At 36.9% G+C, this 16,541-nt stretch overlaps 1 protein-coding gene across 1 annotated transcript; it reads right to left on the bottom strand.

Annotated features, from left to right (window-relative positions):
• Positions 1-435: 435 nt before the first annotated feature.
• On the bottom strand, positions 436-16,011 carry rfc1 (replication factor C (activator 1) 1). Its single transcript, XM_065254729.2, has 24 exons — positions 15,877-16,011; positions 15,183-15,290; positions 14,820-14,886; positions 14,552-14,653; positions 14,119-14,417; positions 13,966-14,040; positions 12,546-12,623; positions 12,115-12,429; positions 11,683-11,794; positions 11,412-11,587; positions 11,211-11,315; positions 10,219-10,606; positions 9,766-9,878; positions 9,480-9,594; positions 9,213-9,301; positions 8,402-8,539; positions 6,768-6,863; positions 6,436-6,534; positions 6,182-6,336; positions 5,940-6,057; positions 2,308-2,453; positions 2,013-2,226; positions 1,626-1,811; positions 436-1,542 (listed from the first exon to the last, which is right to left on the bottom strand). Exons 1-24 carry the CDS (start codon positions 15,877-15,879, stop codon positions 1,438-1,440), a joined length of 3,402 nt encoding a protein of 1,133 aa, XP_065110801.1. The 5' UTR covers positions 15,880-16,011; the 3' UTR covers positions 436-1,437.
• Between the last annotated feature and the right edge of the window lie 530 nt (positions 16,012-16,541).

The following is a 16,541-nucleotide window of genomic DNA, read 5'->3' as shown; positions in this document are numbered from 1 at the left end:
CTAGCCATATCGGCTTAGAAAATCGCAGCTTTTAATTTTCCATTGGTCTTAGTACATGATGTAACTACAGAAGAGTCAAATTTTAAATAGAAAGATATAGAAACTCTTTGGTTATTTTTTGCACAATGCTAATGGTCTAATCAGATTCAATGGATTATGCTAAGCTATGCTACAAGTGGTACTGCCAGACCCGGAGATCGGCTCAATGTATTCCAAAACAGTAAAAATCAACTCTTGGGGAGATGGAAAATTAGCATATTTTCAAAAAAGTGTAGTGTCCCTTTAAGCACTGAATAGTTAAAATATGAATTATTAAGATATAACAAAAAAGGCATAGCTAATACTGGGAATTTACATTATATATTAGAAGCGTGGTTCAATTAGTTAACGAACAAAGGGCAAGTCATAAATCACGCAATGAAAGATTTACAAAACTGTTCATAAGAGGACTAGTTTAATATAGCAAACATTTTCTGAATACAACAAACCATAATCGTATCTATATATGTATTTTGTCAGATGCATTTATGTAGTTTAGCCTTTATTGTTTAAATAACAGCATAGATTTGTCTTTCTACACCATATGTAAATTTCCCTGTATAAGTAATGCATCATTTTATTATTGCTGTAAATAATTATTAAAGTCTTTATGTTAGGCTACAAGTGTTAAGCATTGAGAATGATACTGTTAATTACGAGTTCCTGTAGAAATACATTTCCTGCAGTCATTCGCTGAGATTTCAGAGATATATAATAGCAATTATAGTACAATTTAGTTGTTTTCCCATTCTGGGCCACCAGTGTCTGATCAATACTTCTGATGTGCACCATCAAGTAGAATGAGCCATGGAGATAATTATAACAACCAAACACCATACATCACAGTGACATAATCCTCATTTTAATCATCGAAACCGCACACATTTACAGAATAATAATCTTCAGGCTAGTAATACACACTATCAGTCTGTATTCAAAAGTGCTGCCATAAGAAAAAGTTGAAATACAATGAAAAGGAGACTTTCATAGTTCTGGAGGTATGCAAAATAAAGGAAAAATGCTAATATGGCAGTTACTTATTTACATTGTGTTCATGAGTGACATGGCATATAGGCAACACAATAATATCAGTTTTTGTGGAAATGAGTTAAGAACAGGGGCTATTATGTACTTCCCTATCTTGTTACAAGACCGAGATGATAGTAAGTGCCCTTAACACTGTATATACTTTTGTATAACTACAAATCAAAATCTATATAAATATGCACTGCTGTTCCCTGCTCTACTGAAAGCAGCTTGAGTGATGGTTTTCAGGAAGTGCATAAGTATGACTCATAGACTCATTTTGTTTATAGAGCTGATGTCATTTCTGTTTTCACTCCCATCTTAATGAAAACAGAGAGAGGGGGGGTTTGTCTCTCCCTTCGTTTCGTCGTCTCAGTCTTTCTTCTTCCCTTTCCCTTTACCCTTGCCTTTCCCCTTTCCAGAATCCAGTGCTTTCTCCTGCTTGGCTTCTTTTTTCACTGGTTTGGCTTTCTTCTGCTGTAAGAATGAGATCATGATTATCTTTTTAAGTTTGCTATTACAAAAGTACTGTTAAGTAAGATTTGCTTTTCGATATCTACCTTGATCATGGCATCTGCAGTGAGCCCATCATCTTCCTCTTCCTCTTCCTGAATCTGAGATCCACTGTCAAGATCCCCTACAAGCTCAGGGTCAACAGCGCCTTTACGGCCTTTCTTGACCACGTGTAAGGAATACGGAGTTAGATGAGATTCTTTATTGTACGCCCGTGTAAACGCAGCTTTCACCTGCAAAACAAGGCAATAAACAGAGCTGACGGGGGAACTGTGTTGCAGACAGCACTTGATGCTTGATAGTTTATGCACAATTAACTTAGACTGAGCCGACATCCGTCAAAGCAATGGAATGTCAACCGGACCACCAGTTTTGTGTCCTGAAGCACACGTCTACAATATAAGAAAATATACAGCACTTGCAAACCCACACACCTTTGAATCTAGTTTAGAGTAGGAATCTGGCTGTCCGCCCCATGTGCTGATCTCCATTATGTTATCAACATCCTCTTTGATGATGTCATAATCATCCATGAGCTTCACGCTCTGAGTGGCTCCCTCTGCGCCTTGAGACTGAAGAGGCTCTAATATTGCCAAGCGCAAATACGGTAGGTAATCCAGATTTATTGCTTCCTTGCTACTTAGCGTCCTGTAAATAAGAAATGTTGAATGATTTTAGGCAACCGTTTTCCTACTTTACATTCTGAGAAAATTGTGTATGTTCTCTTACTTCAGACTTGTGTGTGAAGCGATCTCCTGTATGATACGGCTGTATTTGCCAGCTGATGAGAATTTGCCCAACCAGCTGGGAAACGTTGGAAACTGACTCATATAACCCCGCATCAGTTCCCCTGGCAACACACTTGCATAGATCGCCTGGAAATAAATACAAGAATGTATGAAAAACCTTGGTTTGTTTACACAGACCCATGCAAAATTACATGACCTACGTCTCCATGAAGACATTTTTGAACAAATCAATGCTGCAATAAAAGCTAATTTATAGTTGCTGCATGAACAAATTTCTTTCAGTGCACATAAAAATGATGCTGAAAAGTTGTTCTTCTGCAACAGTTTTCATTGCTCGCTTGTTCAAATACATCGCTGAACGTTTGGCAGAATAAAGTGTACAGTTGTATAGTTTTGAGAAAAGATGCAAAAGTTGAATCTAGCTTGGTTAATCAAAAAAAAAAAAAAAAAACTCTCGACCTTATCAATACAGACCCTTTAAAGTGACAAAAATTAAGGGGTGTGCACACCAAAGTTTTTAAACGTGTCTGAAAATGCCCGGCTAATGCCGACTGCCAGCTTTCTTCAGCTGAGCACTTTGGTTGCTGTGATACTTCTGCTTTGTTTATCAGTTGTTGTGCGATGCGCCGGTTGGTTGTGTGATTTTTGTCCCGCCCCTCCTCCACTGTGATTGGACGGCCGTGTGAGAAATGACATTGACGAGCTGAACTTTTCACACAAAGTTGAATATTTTTCAAGTCTTGGCGCTCAGCGTGAAAAAATGCTGAAAGCCAGAAAAACGCCAGCTGCTGGCTTTTTTGAAAACATGCTTCTGTTGGAAAACAGATGAAAACATACGCTGGCCGCCAGCGTAAAAACTTTGCTGTGCACAGCCCCTTATGAATGCACCGATATATCGGCCTATAATAGGAATTGACAGATAAAAGCAATTAAGTGCGTCTGACATGTTTTCTTGTAAATGAGCTCTATGTTTAGGTTCAGTAATTACACTTTAAAGCAACACTAAAGACTTATTGTTCTTTGCTCCACCTACAGGTAAGAAGCGTAATTGTTCATTACCACTGTCGTAAATACTGCAGCATAGCTGGCTCTGATTGGATTGTAGGTCTGCCATAAAGCAAGTTTTATTAGTTTTCGCTCGAACTAAAGGACCACTACCCGACGGTTGGAAACTTCTTTAGTGCGGTTTTGGCCGATAGAGGGCTGCAAAGCGAATGTGAAAGTGCCATTCACCCTGTTTGGAGTGGTTGAACCACTGAAACTTTTTTGGAAACGTTATTTTAAGGTAAAACAACTCTTTGGTGTTGCTTTAACAGCATTAAAAAGGTTATTAGTAAAAAAATTAAATGTCTTATTTTCACAAAATGTAAATTCCATTGCATTTTAACAAATTTGACTGTCTTTCGCTGCAAAACCCTCTAAGTGCATGCAAACTTTTGCCAAAAACCTCCACTTCTTTGGACATGACAGTTGCAAAATCACTAAAGATGCAACAAGAAACATTGCAAATGATGACAGTCAGAATGTAAAGATGAAGAAACTATAGCACACATTAGAGGTCGCTGTGATCCATGTCACTACCACCTTCTGGTGGTATTCAGGTCCAAGTACTCATATGGGACACAAGTTTCGCACGCCGTCATTTATCCAATTTATCTTCCGTATACTTAGAAGGACTTCTCTGGAAAATCAATTCTGCCAACAAAGTGGTTTTCTGAATGGCCTGAGGCCATGATTAAGAAGATTTGAAGCAAAGGTATTTAATGAACATATCATTTGTGCCAAAAGCATTCGGTTAATATCATTATCAAATTTTTAACACAGGTGGTCTTTAGCGGCTTTTGCATCAGAGCTCCTAATTTTTTGCCATTATCGAACATTGTCTGATTGTAAAAAAAAAAACACGCAATGATGAGGGCCATAGATCATATTGATATTGGTACGCGTCATTCTAAGTAATCAAATATTGGAATCAACACAGAAATTTGCACAGATGTCAATGCATCCCTAAAATTTTTTGGAAATGCGCAAGTTTCTTATGCCTACTGCTTTGATGTACAGATGACATTTAGGGCGCACTCACATTATCCAAACCAAACCATGCCCCAGCGCGATTGCCACCCCTCCCTACTCCCCCAGGTGCAAGCACTCACACTGTACTTTTTATCGATCCGTGTCTGGGCGCGCTTTTGTCATTAAGATGCGATTGTTTTGAAAAAAGCAGGAAGTAAAGCTCTCTCTTAATACTGAAACCCACCGTAATGATAAATCTGTGTTTTTTATTCCGAGTTGTTTGCTGCGGGACTACAAACAGCCCTCTCTTACATGTCATCATATTGCTTAGTTGATCTGTCACGTGCGCAGCTCGGACATTCACGTAACCCCTCTGCGCGCATCAAAAGGTTTTTACGGCGGCAGATGAAGGTGAGTGGTGGCGGAACTGACGTCTTCACCTTTTGAATCGTGCTCAGGCGCGAGTGCGCTCACACCACAGCCTTCCGCGCCTGAGCCCAAGTCAACCGCGCTCCGGCGGCGGCCCACCTCTGCAATCCGGCCGCGGCGCGATTAACCAATCCGCACCCAAGCGCAGAACAGAGCGATCACACTAGTCAAACAAACCAGGCTTTGGGGGTCAAACGCGTCTGACCGCGGTTTGGTTTGGATAGTGTGAGTCCGCCCTTAGTATATGTTGCTCATGACGAACTTTGCAAAAAAGAACATTAAAAACGAATTGTGCAATAATGGATAGATTTTACCCTCACCTAATTTTAAAATGCCTTCTAAACGGTGCAGTATAAGCTAGGGCTGGGTATCGATTCAGATGTTCCGGATCGATTTGATTTCGATTCATAAGCTATCAGTTCGATTCCGATTCTCGGGTCGATTTTTAAACTCAATTCTCATTTCAACTAAATGAATATAGATTTAAAACAAATACATTATTTATAAAAAACAAACAGTGAACATAAGTTTACAAGTGGGTAATCTGTATATTACACTTTTTTATTTTAGGTACACTTGGGTACATTAAAACAGAACCCATCTCTAATTTTCAAATGAATACAATTATGTTAAATACAATACAATTTTGATAGATTGAAGACGAAAAATGTATGCTAAAAAAAAGTCAACAGTCGCGTTCCTTGATCAAACATGATCAGGCTATTTCATTAAAAAAAAAAAACGATTTGTGGCCTTTGAGAATCGATTTATAATCGACCATGTAAAAAAAACACGATTAATCGAAAAATATATTTTTTTTGCCCAGCCCTAGTATAAGCACAGGTTTAAGACATAAGAGCCTGGTTTCAAAGACAAGGCTTAGCTAAAGCCAGGACTAGGCCTTACATAAATTAAGATGATTAAACATCTTTTATTAACATGCCTTAGAAAAAGAAATTACTGGTGTGTTTCTAGAGACAAATCAATGGCACTGGCATATTTTAAGATTTTTTTTAAGAAGCTATTTTCTGTTGAGGCAGCTCAAATTTGTGTTTTAGTCTAGCCTAAGCCTTATCTGTGAAACCAGGTTAAGTGTCAAAAAACTGAAGTGCTGACTTCAGTCATTGTGTCAGCAATGATGATCTCACAGTTGCAGTATGTGTTATGTACCTGTGTGGGAAGAAGAGACCAGGTTTGCTTGCTGCGGATCTGTCTGTCCACTAAATCTCCATCACAAATACTGTCTGCTGCTTTACTCAACAACACCAAATGATTCTTCAGATTCCCCCTTGCAAAACAAACAGCACACTTACACCATTACACTCTTATCTGTGGTTAGACGACTTAAAGTCTTACGAAACACAGGTTAATCTACGCATACCCAATAGGGATTGTGCATTTGTAAAACTCACCCTGCCGCGGCCGGTCGGACATTTACGTAGTTCTCTTGGACAAACAACGGCGCTAACGAGTAGTCATGGAAGAAAAGGTCTGACTTGTCAATCAAAGACATGTGAGCACTTTCCTCTCCTGAAGCAAACACCTTTCGACACACATCAAATGGACCCTGGATGCAAAAAAAACCCAAGTTTATATTCTAGACACCACTCAAATAATCAATACCTTGTGTACAGTTTAAATAATGCATTTAACATTGTGTGCATACCATTTTCATGTCCTTCTTCGCATTGTTAGCATCAGCTTTGGCTTGGTCATAGGTCATGACTTTGTCTTTAGCCGACCACATGCTCAGGTTATGCAGCACCTAGAAACAGAAATGCAACAATAATAATAAAGCAGTGTAAAACACATTAAGCACCATATGTGGGCTTCTATAACAAACGTTAAATTAGTGATAAAAGCTAATAAATAAAAAAATACATATTAAAAATTCACAGGTAATTAAAAGGAATAGATACGATTATTTAATACAGACAGAATAGAAAAAAAAAGAGTCTAACAACATTCACTTAAATCAGTTATTTGCTTACATCATACCTGTCGAATATCCTGATTGGAGGCCAGGATGATTTCATTAAGTGCTGGGGGTGGGACCTTCAACCCCTCTTTAAAGGCCACAGACATCATTGCTGCCTGATCGTAAAAAAGAGAGATTAAACATAACAATAAGAATAACATTATCTAAAATAAGACACATTTTGATATAAAGGTAATTAGGAGCTTGTACGACCTCTGATGCACTATTTCTGTCTCTTAAAAAAAAAAAAATGTTATCTAAAATACTTTATTTAAATTGTCAAATTTTATTGCAAAATCGAAACATACAAAATCCTTTATTTCATTTTTTAACTGAATACTAGGATGAAATGGACTGTCCATTGCCCTGACAGGGCTTATCCTATTTCCAGATTAAATTGCATGTTTGAGCTGTCTTCATTTCAAAACACCTTGTACTGTCATATCTTAACATATCACCATTGCCATAGTTTTGTCTCAAGATGCATACCGGTATTGATTTTTGTAAGGTATGTTTATAAAAATTACTAAAATGTCCTAATATAACTAAGGCCTAGTCCTGGGGTGTCAAACTCAATTTCATCCCAGGTCACATCAGCATTTGAGTGCTCTTAAAGGGCCGGTTGTATTTGTAAGACTATATGAATGTATCAACTTTTATATTACATTGCATAAATACCTCTGCATTTGTTTACTACTGGTTTTGTTAATAACTCAATTAATACCTTTGAAAGTAAAAGCCCAGGACAAATAATGACAACGTGTATTTAAAGGGATAGTTCACCCAAAAATTACAATTCTGTCATCATTTACTCAACCTCATTATGTTACAAACCTGTATAAATTTCTTTGTTCTGATGAACAAAAAGGAAGATATTTTGAGAAATGTTTGTAACCAAACTGTTCATGGACCCCATTTACTTCTAAAGTATTATTTTTCCTACTATGGAATTGAAAGGGGTCCACAAATGGTTTGATTACAAACATTTCTCAAAATATCTTCCTTTGCGTTCATCAGAACAAAGAAATTTATAAAGGTTTGTATCAACATGAAAGTGAAAAAATGATAACAGAATGTAACTATTCTACAGATTATTTTAAAAATAAATGTGGTAGCAAAAGCACATTTTATATGCGAGCACATGATCCGATTTCTCTTTTATCCTTTTATGTGCAAGTAATAAATCATCAGCATTATCACTCCTCAATACATTAACTTATGGTGGGACCAAATTTGTTTTGGCGGCCACTAAAAAAAATCAATGCAGAAAATAACCTGCAAAAAAAATAAAACTTATTAAAACAATAAAATCATTTCTAAAGTCTTGCGGGCCACATAAAATGAGGGATTTGGCCCACGGGCCTTGATTTTACACCCCTGATCTAATCCCTGTTCGGGAAACCGCCCTGTAGAGTTCTTGCCACCATGAGTGCATGGTAGACATACAGTTCAAATTTTATTATTCTAATAATATAAATTTTAATAAAACATTTAATAATAGATTATAAATACAGAACAGCAGCATTTTCACAACTGCACTTCATTTATAATAATATTACAACCTACTGTTATTTTTATTACATAAAAATACCATTCATCTAATTCCATAAAATGGTGATTTAAACTGTAAATCATTTCAAATTTAAGTCATCACCTTAATCTGCTCCACCCGGGGTCTCTGAAAGCGCAGGTCATAACAGTAGTTAGCCAGTGAGCGGATCTTCTGATGATTCCGGTCGTTACACATGCAGATGATGGGAATCTTTGACTGCTTTATCAGACCAATCATCTCCTGTGTGGGTCAAAGAAAAAAAGCATCAGTAAAACATATTTGCATAATAAACCTTTGCGTCCCTAATATTTTTAATGCAATGCAATACAATACATTGTATGGGTCAAAATGATTGTTTTTTTTTTAATACAAAAAAATCATTAGGATATTAATTGCAGATCAAGTTTCATGAAAATATTTTGTAAATGTCCTACTGTAAAAATATACAAAACATCTATTCATCATAAGTAATGTGTGTTACTGAGGACTTCATTTGGACAGCTTTACAGGCAATTTTCTCAATATTTAGATTTTTCAAAGCAAGCTAAAGGTATACATTTTATCTTTATGTGTGTTTCCTGTAATTAAACCCATGACCTTTTGCATTGCTAATGCAATGCTCTACCACTGAGCTATACAGGAGCACAAAGCAATATTTATGTAATAAAAGCAGTATGGCTGAATGGGTACTTATACCTAACCCCACTCTTCAGCAATGACTTCTTTCACAATACAGAACAGTCTCGTACCTAGTACCTACTGCTTCTTTTTTTTTATAATCGGAATAACTAATAACCCATATTCTGAGGATTAAAGATTTAACACCATCTCATCCACTTTTGCTCTTTGAGCTCCACCTCTTGGAGAGAGAGAGAATGCAAGTGAATGCGAGTCTAGGCAAGTGCGTTCATACCTGTATTCCTCCTCGGTCTTCATTTCCTGCCATTCCGTCCACCTCGTCCATTATGAGGACGTGTTTACTGCTCACTGTCTGAGATGCACCTGACACCATTAAACATATACACATGGTGTTTACATTATAATCACTGCCCAATCAAGTACGTCTGTAAGTAAGCTTATTGGCTACGAGCACAATACAGTGTTAACGGTTCATTAGTTTTAACGCCAAGTTATTCCACAGATGCCACGAGATGTATTAGCTGTTAACTGAGATTATTACCCGTGTAGAAGTTTTTAATGCTGGTGTTGTTGAGTGATTCTGCAATCACTTCTTTTAAACTGTTCTTACTGCGGGTGCAACTGGCATTCATCTCCACGTAGCTGTAACCCAACTCCTACAAACACACATGGCACTCGATTAATGTGTTAATCTAAGCAATGAAACAATAAACATGGACACAAAGAGTTTATAATTCACTAAATGCCTTTGAAAGAAAACCCAGTTGTTTTGGAAATGGTCGAGCAAATGTTAAGTGTTATGCGGCGTTGAGAGAGAACGAACTGACCTCGCAGACGAGAGCAGCGGTTGTGGTCTTCCCGACGCCAGGAGGGCCCGACAACAGCGCAGCCTTGAACCCGGAACCGTCATCTTTGCCCCCAAACTTACTAAACTTGGCCGCTACCCAGAGACAGTGTGTGAAAAAGAGACAAAATAACAAAATTGTCAGCCTTAGTGAATGGATAAATACTAATTTACTATATACACGCATTACACAGAATATTATAATAAAAATACTAATAAATTATTCAACATCCTCACTACACAAACTAGTACATTTGATGTTTTTTATTACTTTGAAGTCTTTGTTCAGTAAGATTAAAGTCTTGAACACACTGACTGTAACTAACCAGCTTATATCTGCCAGAATAAAACCGCATTAAACAAATAGCAGTGCCATTGCCAAACATATGCACTGTCAAATAAACACAAGACAAAGAGTGAATTATTTTATACTGACGTGGTGCTTTTGCATTGCCGCTGTGATGTCTGTGCCAGTTTTGCAACCATCGCACAAGTTTGTTAGCACAACTTTGATCCCCTTGCTGCCCAATTAGATTCTTCAGACTGCGGGGACGGTATTTATCCACCCATAACAGGCTGTATCCATCATTCTCTGGTGTGGACTGAGATCCAGGTGATGCTGTTTTGGTCTGATCATAGGCCAAACTTTTTTTGACTTCTGAACTTGAACGAGACGCCACAGATGTTTCAGAGACCGAGCCGGATTTAGACTTGCCGGCCGAAGGGCTTTTCTTTTTGGGGCTGGGCCCTGGTGGCGTGGTCTTCTTGGCTGGAGGAGTGCGTTTGCCTCTAGAATCCGGGGTCTTTGCTGTAGCAGATTTATTCTGAAATATGAAAAATAGACGACAATGTATGATGACTTTTTTAACAACAATAGAGTGAACTAATCCTTATACAGTGTCTGCTATGGGGTATTGTATGAATCAAAGTCACTAAAATAAAAAGTGCAGTGTGACCACAAACTTAGGCTGCTTTTAAGTTCTCGAAACCAGATTAGATACATTTAACAAGAAGTGTTAACAAAAGTACTGCAGCATTACTCTCTTCTAATTGGAAAGCAAGGATTTGATAGTTTTTAAATTGCCATGTCATCATAAAAAACAGTGCTCATTGTGTGATCCTCAAAAAACAATGTGACATCTGGAGACATCTAAACAAAAATGGCTGTTGATAGTGCTAGTTTAGATTAAATAAAATTTACATTTAAAAGATGATTTTTAAAAAACCCAACTTTACTACGTTCTAATTGCTACTCAATATGTTTTTAATGAGCAAATAGAAGCTCCAAAAGTTCTCTAGACTACAAACATACATTCTGAACTGAGGAAGAAAATAACAATTAACTGGCTGATGTCCATATTTCTCATCACAACAATGTATTTTTACACACTTAGTGTGCGGTAAAATTTAAGATCTGGCCTCCCTTACCTCTGCTTCTGCTGCAATTTCATACTTCGACTTCTTGCCTGGCTTGGTTCTTATAAGGTCAAACAACTCATCTTCATTAATGATCTTGGTTCCAAAACTTTCCGCCTGTTGTAGACATTAAAGTTACATTACGTTAAAACTTTTGTATGTTTCTATAAAAAGATCAACAGTGTGACATAAGTGAATCAGACGTAATGGGACCTTCTCAGTTTTTGAGGCTCCACTATCACGTCCCAGAACAAGATAAGATGTTTTGCGACTGACGTTTCCTGTGACTTTCCCGCCATACCGCTCTATTAACGACTTGGCATCATCTCTTTCCAGAGACTCTAACACACCCGTCAACACAAACACACAGCCCTCCAGACAGTTTTCTGCTCCCTAAGCACACACACACACAAAGATAAGATTATCTCCAAGGACTTCATAGCACAGACATAACTGAATGTTTAACTATACGCATGGTGTTTACTAGCCTGTGGTATCTCTTTAGAGCCCAGGGCTCGTGGGCCATCCCTGTTCAGATAGTTTCGGTAGGCTGATGAATTTGCCCGTTTCTTCTCAGGGTCCTCAGGACTAATATTCTGAAAAATCAGAGATAAGGAGAATTTGTTATCACTGAAGACTAAAAAGTCGTAATTGTGTAAAAAAAAACACACAATTAAAAATTGGAGAAACCTATTTATCAAAACAAAAACAGGTACTCTGTACTTTTTTCTTTCTATTCATACCTTATTAATTTATTCCTGTCACTGAAACACAAATCTTACATTAAAATCTTGATTATCTGTGCTTTGGAAATGATTTGAGTTCTATCCTTTATAAACAAAAATCTTATAAAGCTTATAAATGATTTAATTGCAAAAAATAGGGAACTTATACATTTCTTTATACAAAAACTTACCTCTGGTTTTGTCGGTGAGGTTTTACTGGGTGCCCCCCCTTTAGGTGTGGAAATACTTCTTGATTTTGTTGTTCCCATGGACGCACTTCCTGTTTTGGGCGTGGCTGCCCGTTCTGAACTATTCGGTGAGATGGGCTCTTTCTTTGGAGAGATTTTCTTTTCTTTTTTCTTTTCCTCATTCTCTTCTTCTTGTCGTCTTTTCATTTGAGCCAGTTTAGAGCTACTCTTGAGGGGGCTTTTCTTAGGTGATGAGTCTTTTAACTTGGTATCTACCTGAGAGCTGCTCTTGGATGGTGAGACTGAATCTACACGAGCCTGAAAAACATAATAAATGCACAGGAGATGCAAAATGTTTCTTAAAGGGTTAATTGTATATATTCATGTTTAAATCAGTGAAAATCTATGCACATGGGTGTGTGCAGCTTTCCAACCTTTTTCGGCAGGGGGGCTTCATCAAGCATGGCTAATGTTTTTGCAAATTCCTCATCATCATGAATCTGCTTCTCCATCTGACATAAATACAAACAGTGGTAATTAATATAGAGAAAACAATTAGACAAAAGTTTTTGTGCATTCCTTGTTTAAATCTTCCTTATTGTATAAACAAATTAGTTACATTTGAACATACAAAAGATAATAAAAAGTGAATATTAGGAATAATAAGACAGAATTCAGAATTAAGGTCTGCTGCCTAATTGAGGATTTTAGAAAGGAGAATATTGGCTTAATCTGAATGTGGATTCACATGTTTACATGAGGAATACCAAAGATATTTAATATTAACAAGACGCATCACTGGTATTGATATGAAAGGGGGAGATCACAACAGTTAGAAAGGCCCCTCTAGTCCCGCCTCCAAGTAAAAAGAGCCAATCCTCAATCAGAATCCTCTGGTAGAGGGATTTTGCGCATGCGCAAAAAGTCAGGTCTTGTTTGTTTTGTTCTAACAAAACCTGGAGGTGGAGTGATGCGAAAGTGATAGTTCACCCAAAAATGAAAATTATGTCATTAATGACTCACCCTCATGTTGTTTCAAACTCGTAAGACCTCCGTTCATCTTTGGAAACACAGTTTAAGATGTTTTAGATTTAGTCCGAGAGCTTTCTGACCCTTCATTGAAAATCTATCAATGTCCAATCTATCAACAAATTGGACTACTTTGATGCTGTTTTTATTACCTTTCTGGACATGTATATCACATGTCCAGAAAGGTAATAAAAACAGCATCAAAGTAGTCCAATTTGTTGAAGCATTGAAAATACATTTTGGACCAAAGTAACAAAAATTACAACTTTATTCAGCATTGTCATCTCTTCCGGGTCTATTGTGAACGACTAAATGAGACTGCAGTGACGCTGCTGACGTGTTATATGGTGCGCCGCAGCTTTTTTTTGTCTCTGAGCTTCATTTCCAGTCTGTGGGAGACACGCTGTAAGTTTGAAAAAAAATCTTTGCAAACATGTCTGAGGAAAACACGTCAGCAGTGTCACTGTGCCCCACCGAGAAGACAATGCTGAATAAAGTTGTAATTTTTGTTATTTTTGGACCAAAATGTGTTTTCGATGCCTCAACAGACTCAAACTGACCCACTGAAGTCACATGGACTACTTTTATGATCTTTCTGGACATTGGCAGTTTACTCTTGGATTAAAATCTATAACATCTTAAACTGTTTTTCCAAAGATGAACGGAGGTCTTACAGGTTCGGAACAACATCAGGTTGATCTATTAATGACATTATTTACATTTTTGGGTGAACTATCCCTTTCCATAACTGGAATATGACCAAATTCTAACTCATTTAAGGATATACTTGTACATGTAAACACAGTCAATATGGCCTGAACTCACATCTATATCTTCATCCATCTGAAGTTGTTTCGCAATGGCTTCATCACTGAGGGACTCATCATTATCCTGTGTGGGCTGAATGAGACAACACTGATAAGTTTAAGTGTCTCTGCACTTTTTATGTACAAACATTGATTTACTCCATCTACTTACTGCTTTTCGTTTAGTGCTGGCAACCATCTTTTTGTCCGATCTTTGAACACTTGAGCTTCCAAAAAAATCTATTACTGAGGTGAGTTTGGGCGGGGTCGGTGTTGTCTTGGGGGAGATGGTGGGCTTGGAGCTCTTCACCCCTGCCTTCACAGCCGCAGTCGGGGATTTGATTGGAGATTTAGCGGAGGATGCCTTTACCTCTTTTGTTTTTCCAGAGTCCGATTCCTTCTTCCCTTTAGTCTTTCCATTTTCTCTGGGTTTGGTAGGCTTTTTCAGAGACAAAAATGTATCATCTGAATCTGTGAAAGAAAGTGGATTATAAATTATAAAATTAATCTTATATCAGATTTATCAATAGATAACCCACAATTACAGCGTGATGATACAGTTATTAGGAGAAAACACAATTTAAGTTGTTTATGAAGTCTCTTACCCGAATCAGACACATAAGTAACTGGATGTGTCTTTACTGGTGGGGAAACAGTCTCTTTGGAGCTTTTCTTAGTCTTCCTCTCTTTCTTCTCTTCCTCAGAGTCTAGGATAAGGACAGATATTAGGAGTGAAAAATTCCTACATTAAATTGAATATTTATGATAGCATTTGGTAGTCTATATTCATTCACAATAGCAGCATATAACATTAGAAGAATATTTAACAAAACATTATTATCAAAGAATATACGCTGAATTTTGTTTATTAACCTGAATCGAATACACCTCTTTTCTTTCGTTTTCCAGTGGGTTTCTCAGCAGGTTTGGGACTTGTGACCTTAAAATGAGAAAAGGTGAGAGATACATTTCACATCTTTTAGATTATAAACAGAAGAATCTAAAGCATTTATATCCATGACAATGAGAAGTGTATGAGAATGAAATGAGATTATGTCCCATCATGCAATTATTTCTAAAACAAGTCAAAATCATCATATTCATTGCCTCTTAAGTAAGATTTAAGGATGTTTAGATAATTTTATTGGAAAAGAAAACAAAATGATTTAGACAAATATTTCTGCAATATATAACCCACACATACTGTCAATGTAAGACAGATGCTTTCTAACTTACCTTAGTTTTTGATTTTTGTCTCTTTTTGGGCTCTTCTTCGGTTCCGCTGCTTCCGTTTGAAGGTTTGGGCGCTGCAGGTTTGGTAGGCGCAAAAAACCTCCGGATGTCCTGAAACGATTACATTTGGAATACAGATAAATAGAGATGTCAAAGTAATAATATTATAGTATAATATTATATTATACTAACTGTACCATAACTAACGCAAACTGGGGTTGTACAATTTATGTACTAGTATTTGTTGTATGCACCGTCATGTGCAAGTCGATTAGGATAAAAAGCTAAATCTGCTAACATAAACAAAAAAATGTAAACGTTTACATTTCACAATTCACTACAGACACAAAAACACAAACATCCGACCTGCATTGTCATAAAGCACGTTTGGATTAACATTAACGTATCTTATATACTAAACTTCTTCTCCATAGATAATATATTGTAAAGTTAAAGGTGCAATAAATCGTTACAACAGGACATTCAAGCGTAAACAAAATTCTCAAGAGACGGTTTCGGGAATGTGTACAGTTAAAGCGGATGTAAGGCACTTGTTGACACCTTACATATAAATGTTGCAGATTTAAGTTAAGTCAATTGAGCTCATGCTTTAGCCAAACATTCTGATAATCTGTATTAAGCACGTCGTTTATTGTGCTATTATTTTTATAGATTGCGCATTAATGGGGAGACTCACCATTTCTAAGCATGTGTCAATATCTTAATTTTTGGACAGATTTCGGGACTGTAGTACTTTCTCCAGTCTTCTTTGGCGCCAATGATGGTGAGCTAAAGGCGCAGCGTGATGACGCAGCACAGATGGAGAGCGTGAGCTGCGCACCGAAATAAGTTTGGTTAAATAAAATAAATAAATATGTTTGGTTTATCTGCAAAATATATTAATTTATTTTTTAAAAAGGTATTTTCAACATTGTATATATGGTAAGCTAAAAGTATGTGAGATTTTATTTAGATATTATTTATGTGACATATTCCATATGCATATAAGAAATGATAAAAATAAAAACCAAATTGCATTCATTATCTCCAAGACAGTAATTTAAGGACTACAGCACCAGCCTAAAGAACATATAAAGGCAAAGACTATATATTTTGCTTATTTAACTAAATGCTTGTACACTCATGATGTGTGTTTATCAATTTGTTCATTATGTATTCGGTTACACTTTGTTTTTTCTGGTAATTATTGCGAGAGCTGCGTGGATCAGCAAAAAAAAAAAACACAATATTTTTTCATTCACTATAGAGTTGGTATTTGACAGTAATTTTTTTTAGATCTCTTTACCCAACATTCATCTATGGTAATTATGATATGGACTGTATCGGTTATAGTGCAATAAA

Source organism: Paramisgurnus dabryanus, chromosome 4 (genome assembly GCF_030506205.2).
Source record: "Paramisgurnus dabryanus chromosome 4, PD_genome_1.1, whole genome shotgun sequence".
NCBI classification, from domain to species: domain Eukaryota; kingdom Metazoa; phylum Chordata; class Actinopteri; order Cypriniformes; family Cobitidae; genus Paramisgurnus; species Paramisgurnus dabryanus.
Note: the sequence above shows the minus strand (reverse complement) of the source record. Positions and strands in the feature narration are given on the sequence as shown.

What these genes read in the sequence shown, in the direction of transcription:
- rfc1 (XM_065254729.2), bottom strand. An exon ending in AAGAGGTGTATTCGATTCAG is followed by an intron (nt 14,654 to 14,819) that starts GTTAATAAACAA and finishes TCCTTATCCTAG; the next exon opens with ACTCTGAGGAAGAGAAGAAA. An exon ending in CGAAGAAGGACATGAAAATG is followed by an intron (nt 6,337 to 6,435) that starts GTATGCACACAA and finishes TTTTGCATCCAG; the next exon opens with GGTCCATTTGATGTGTGTCG.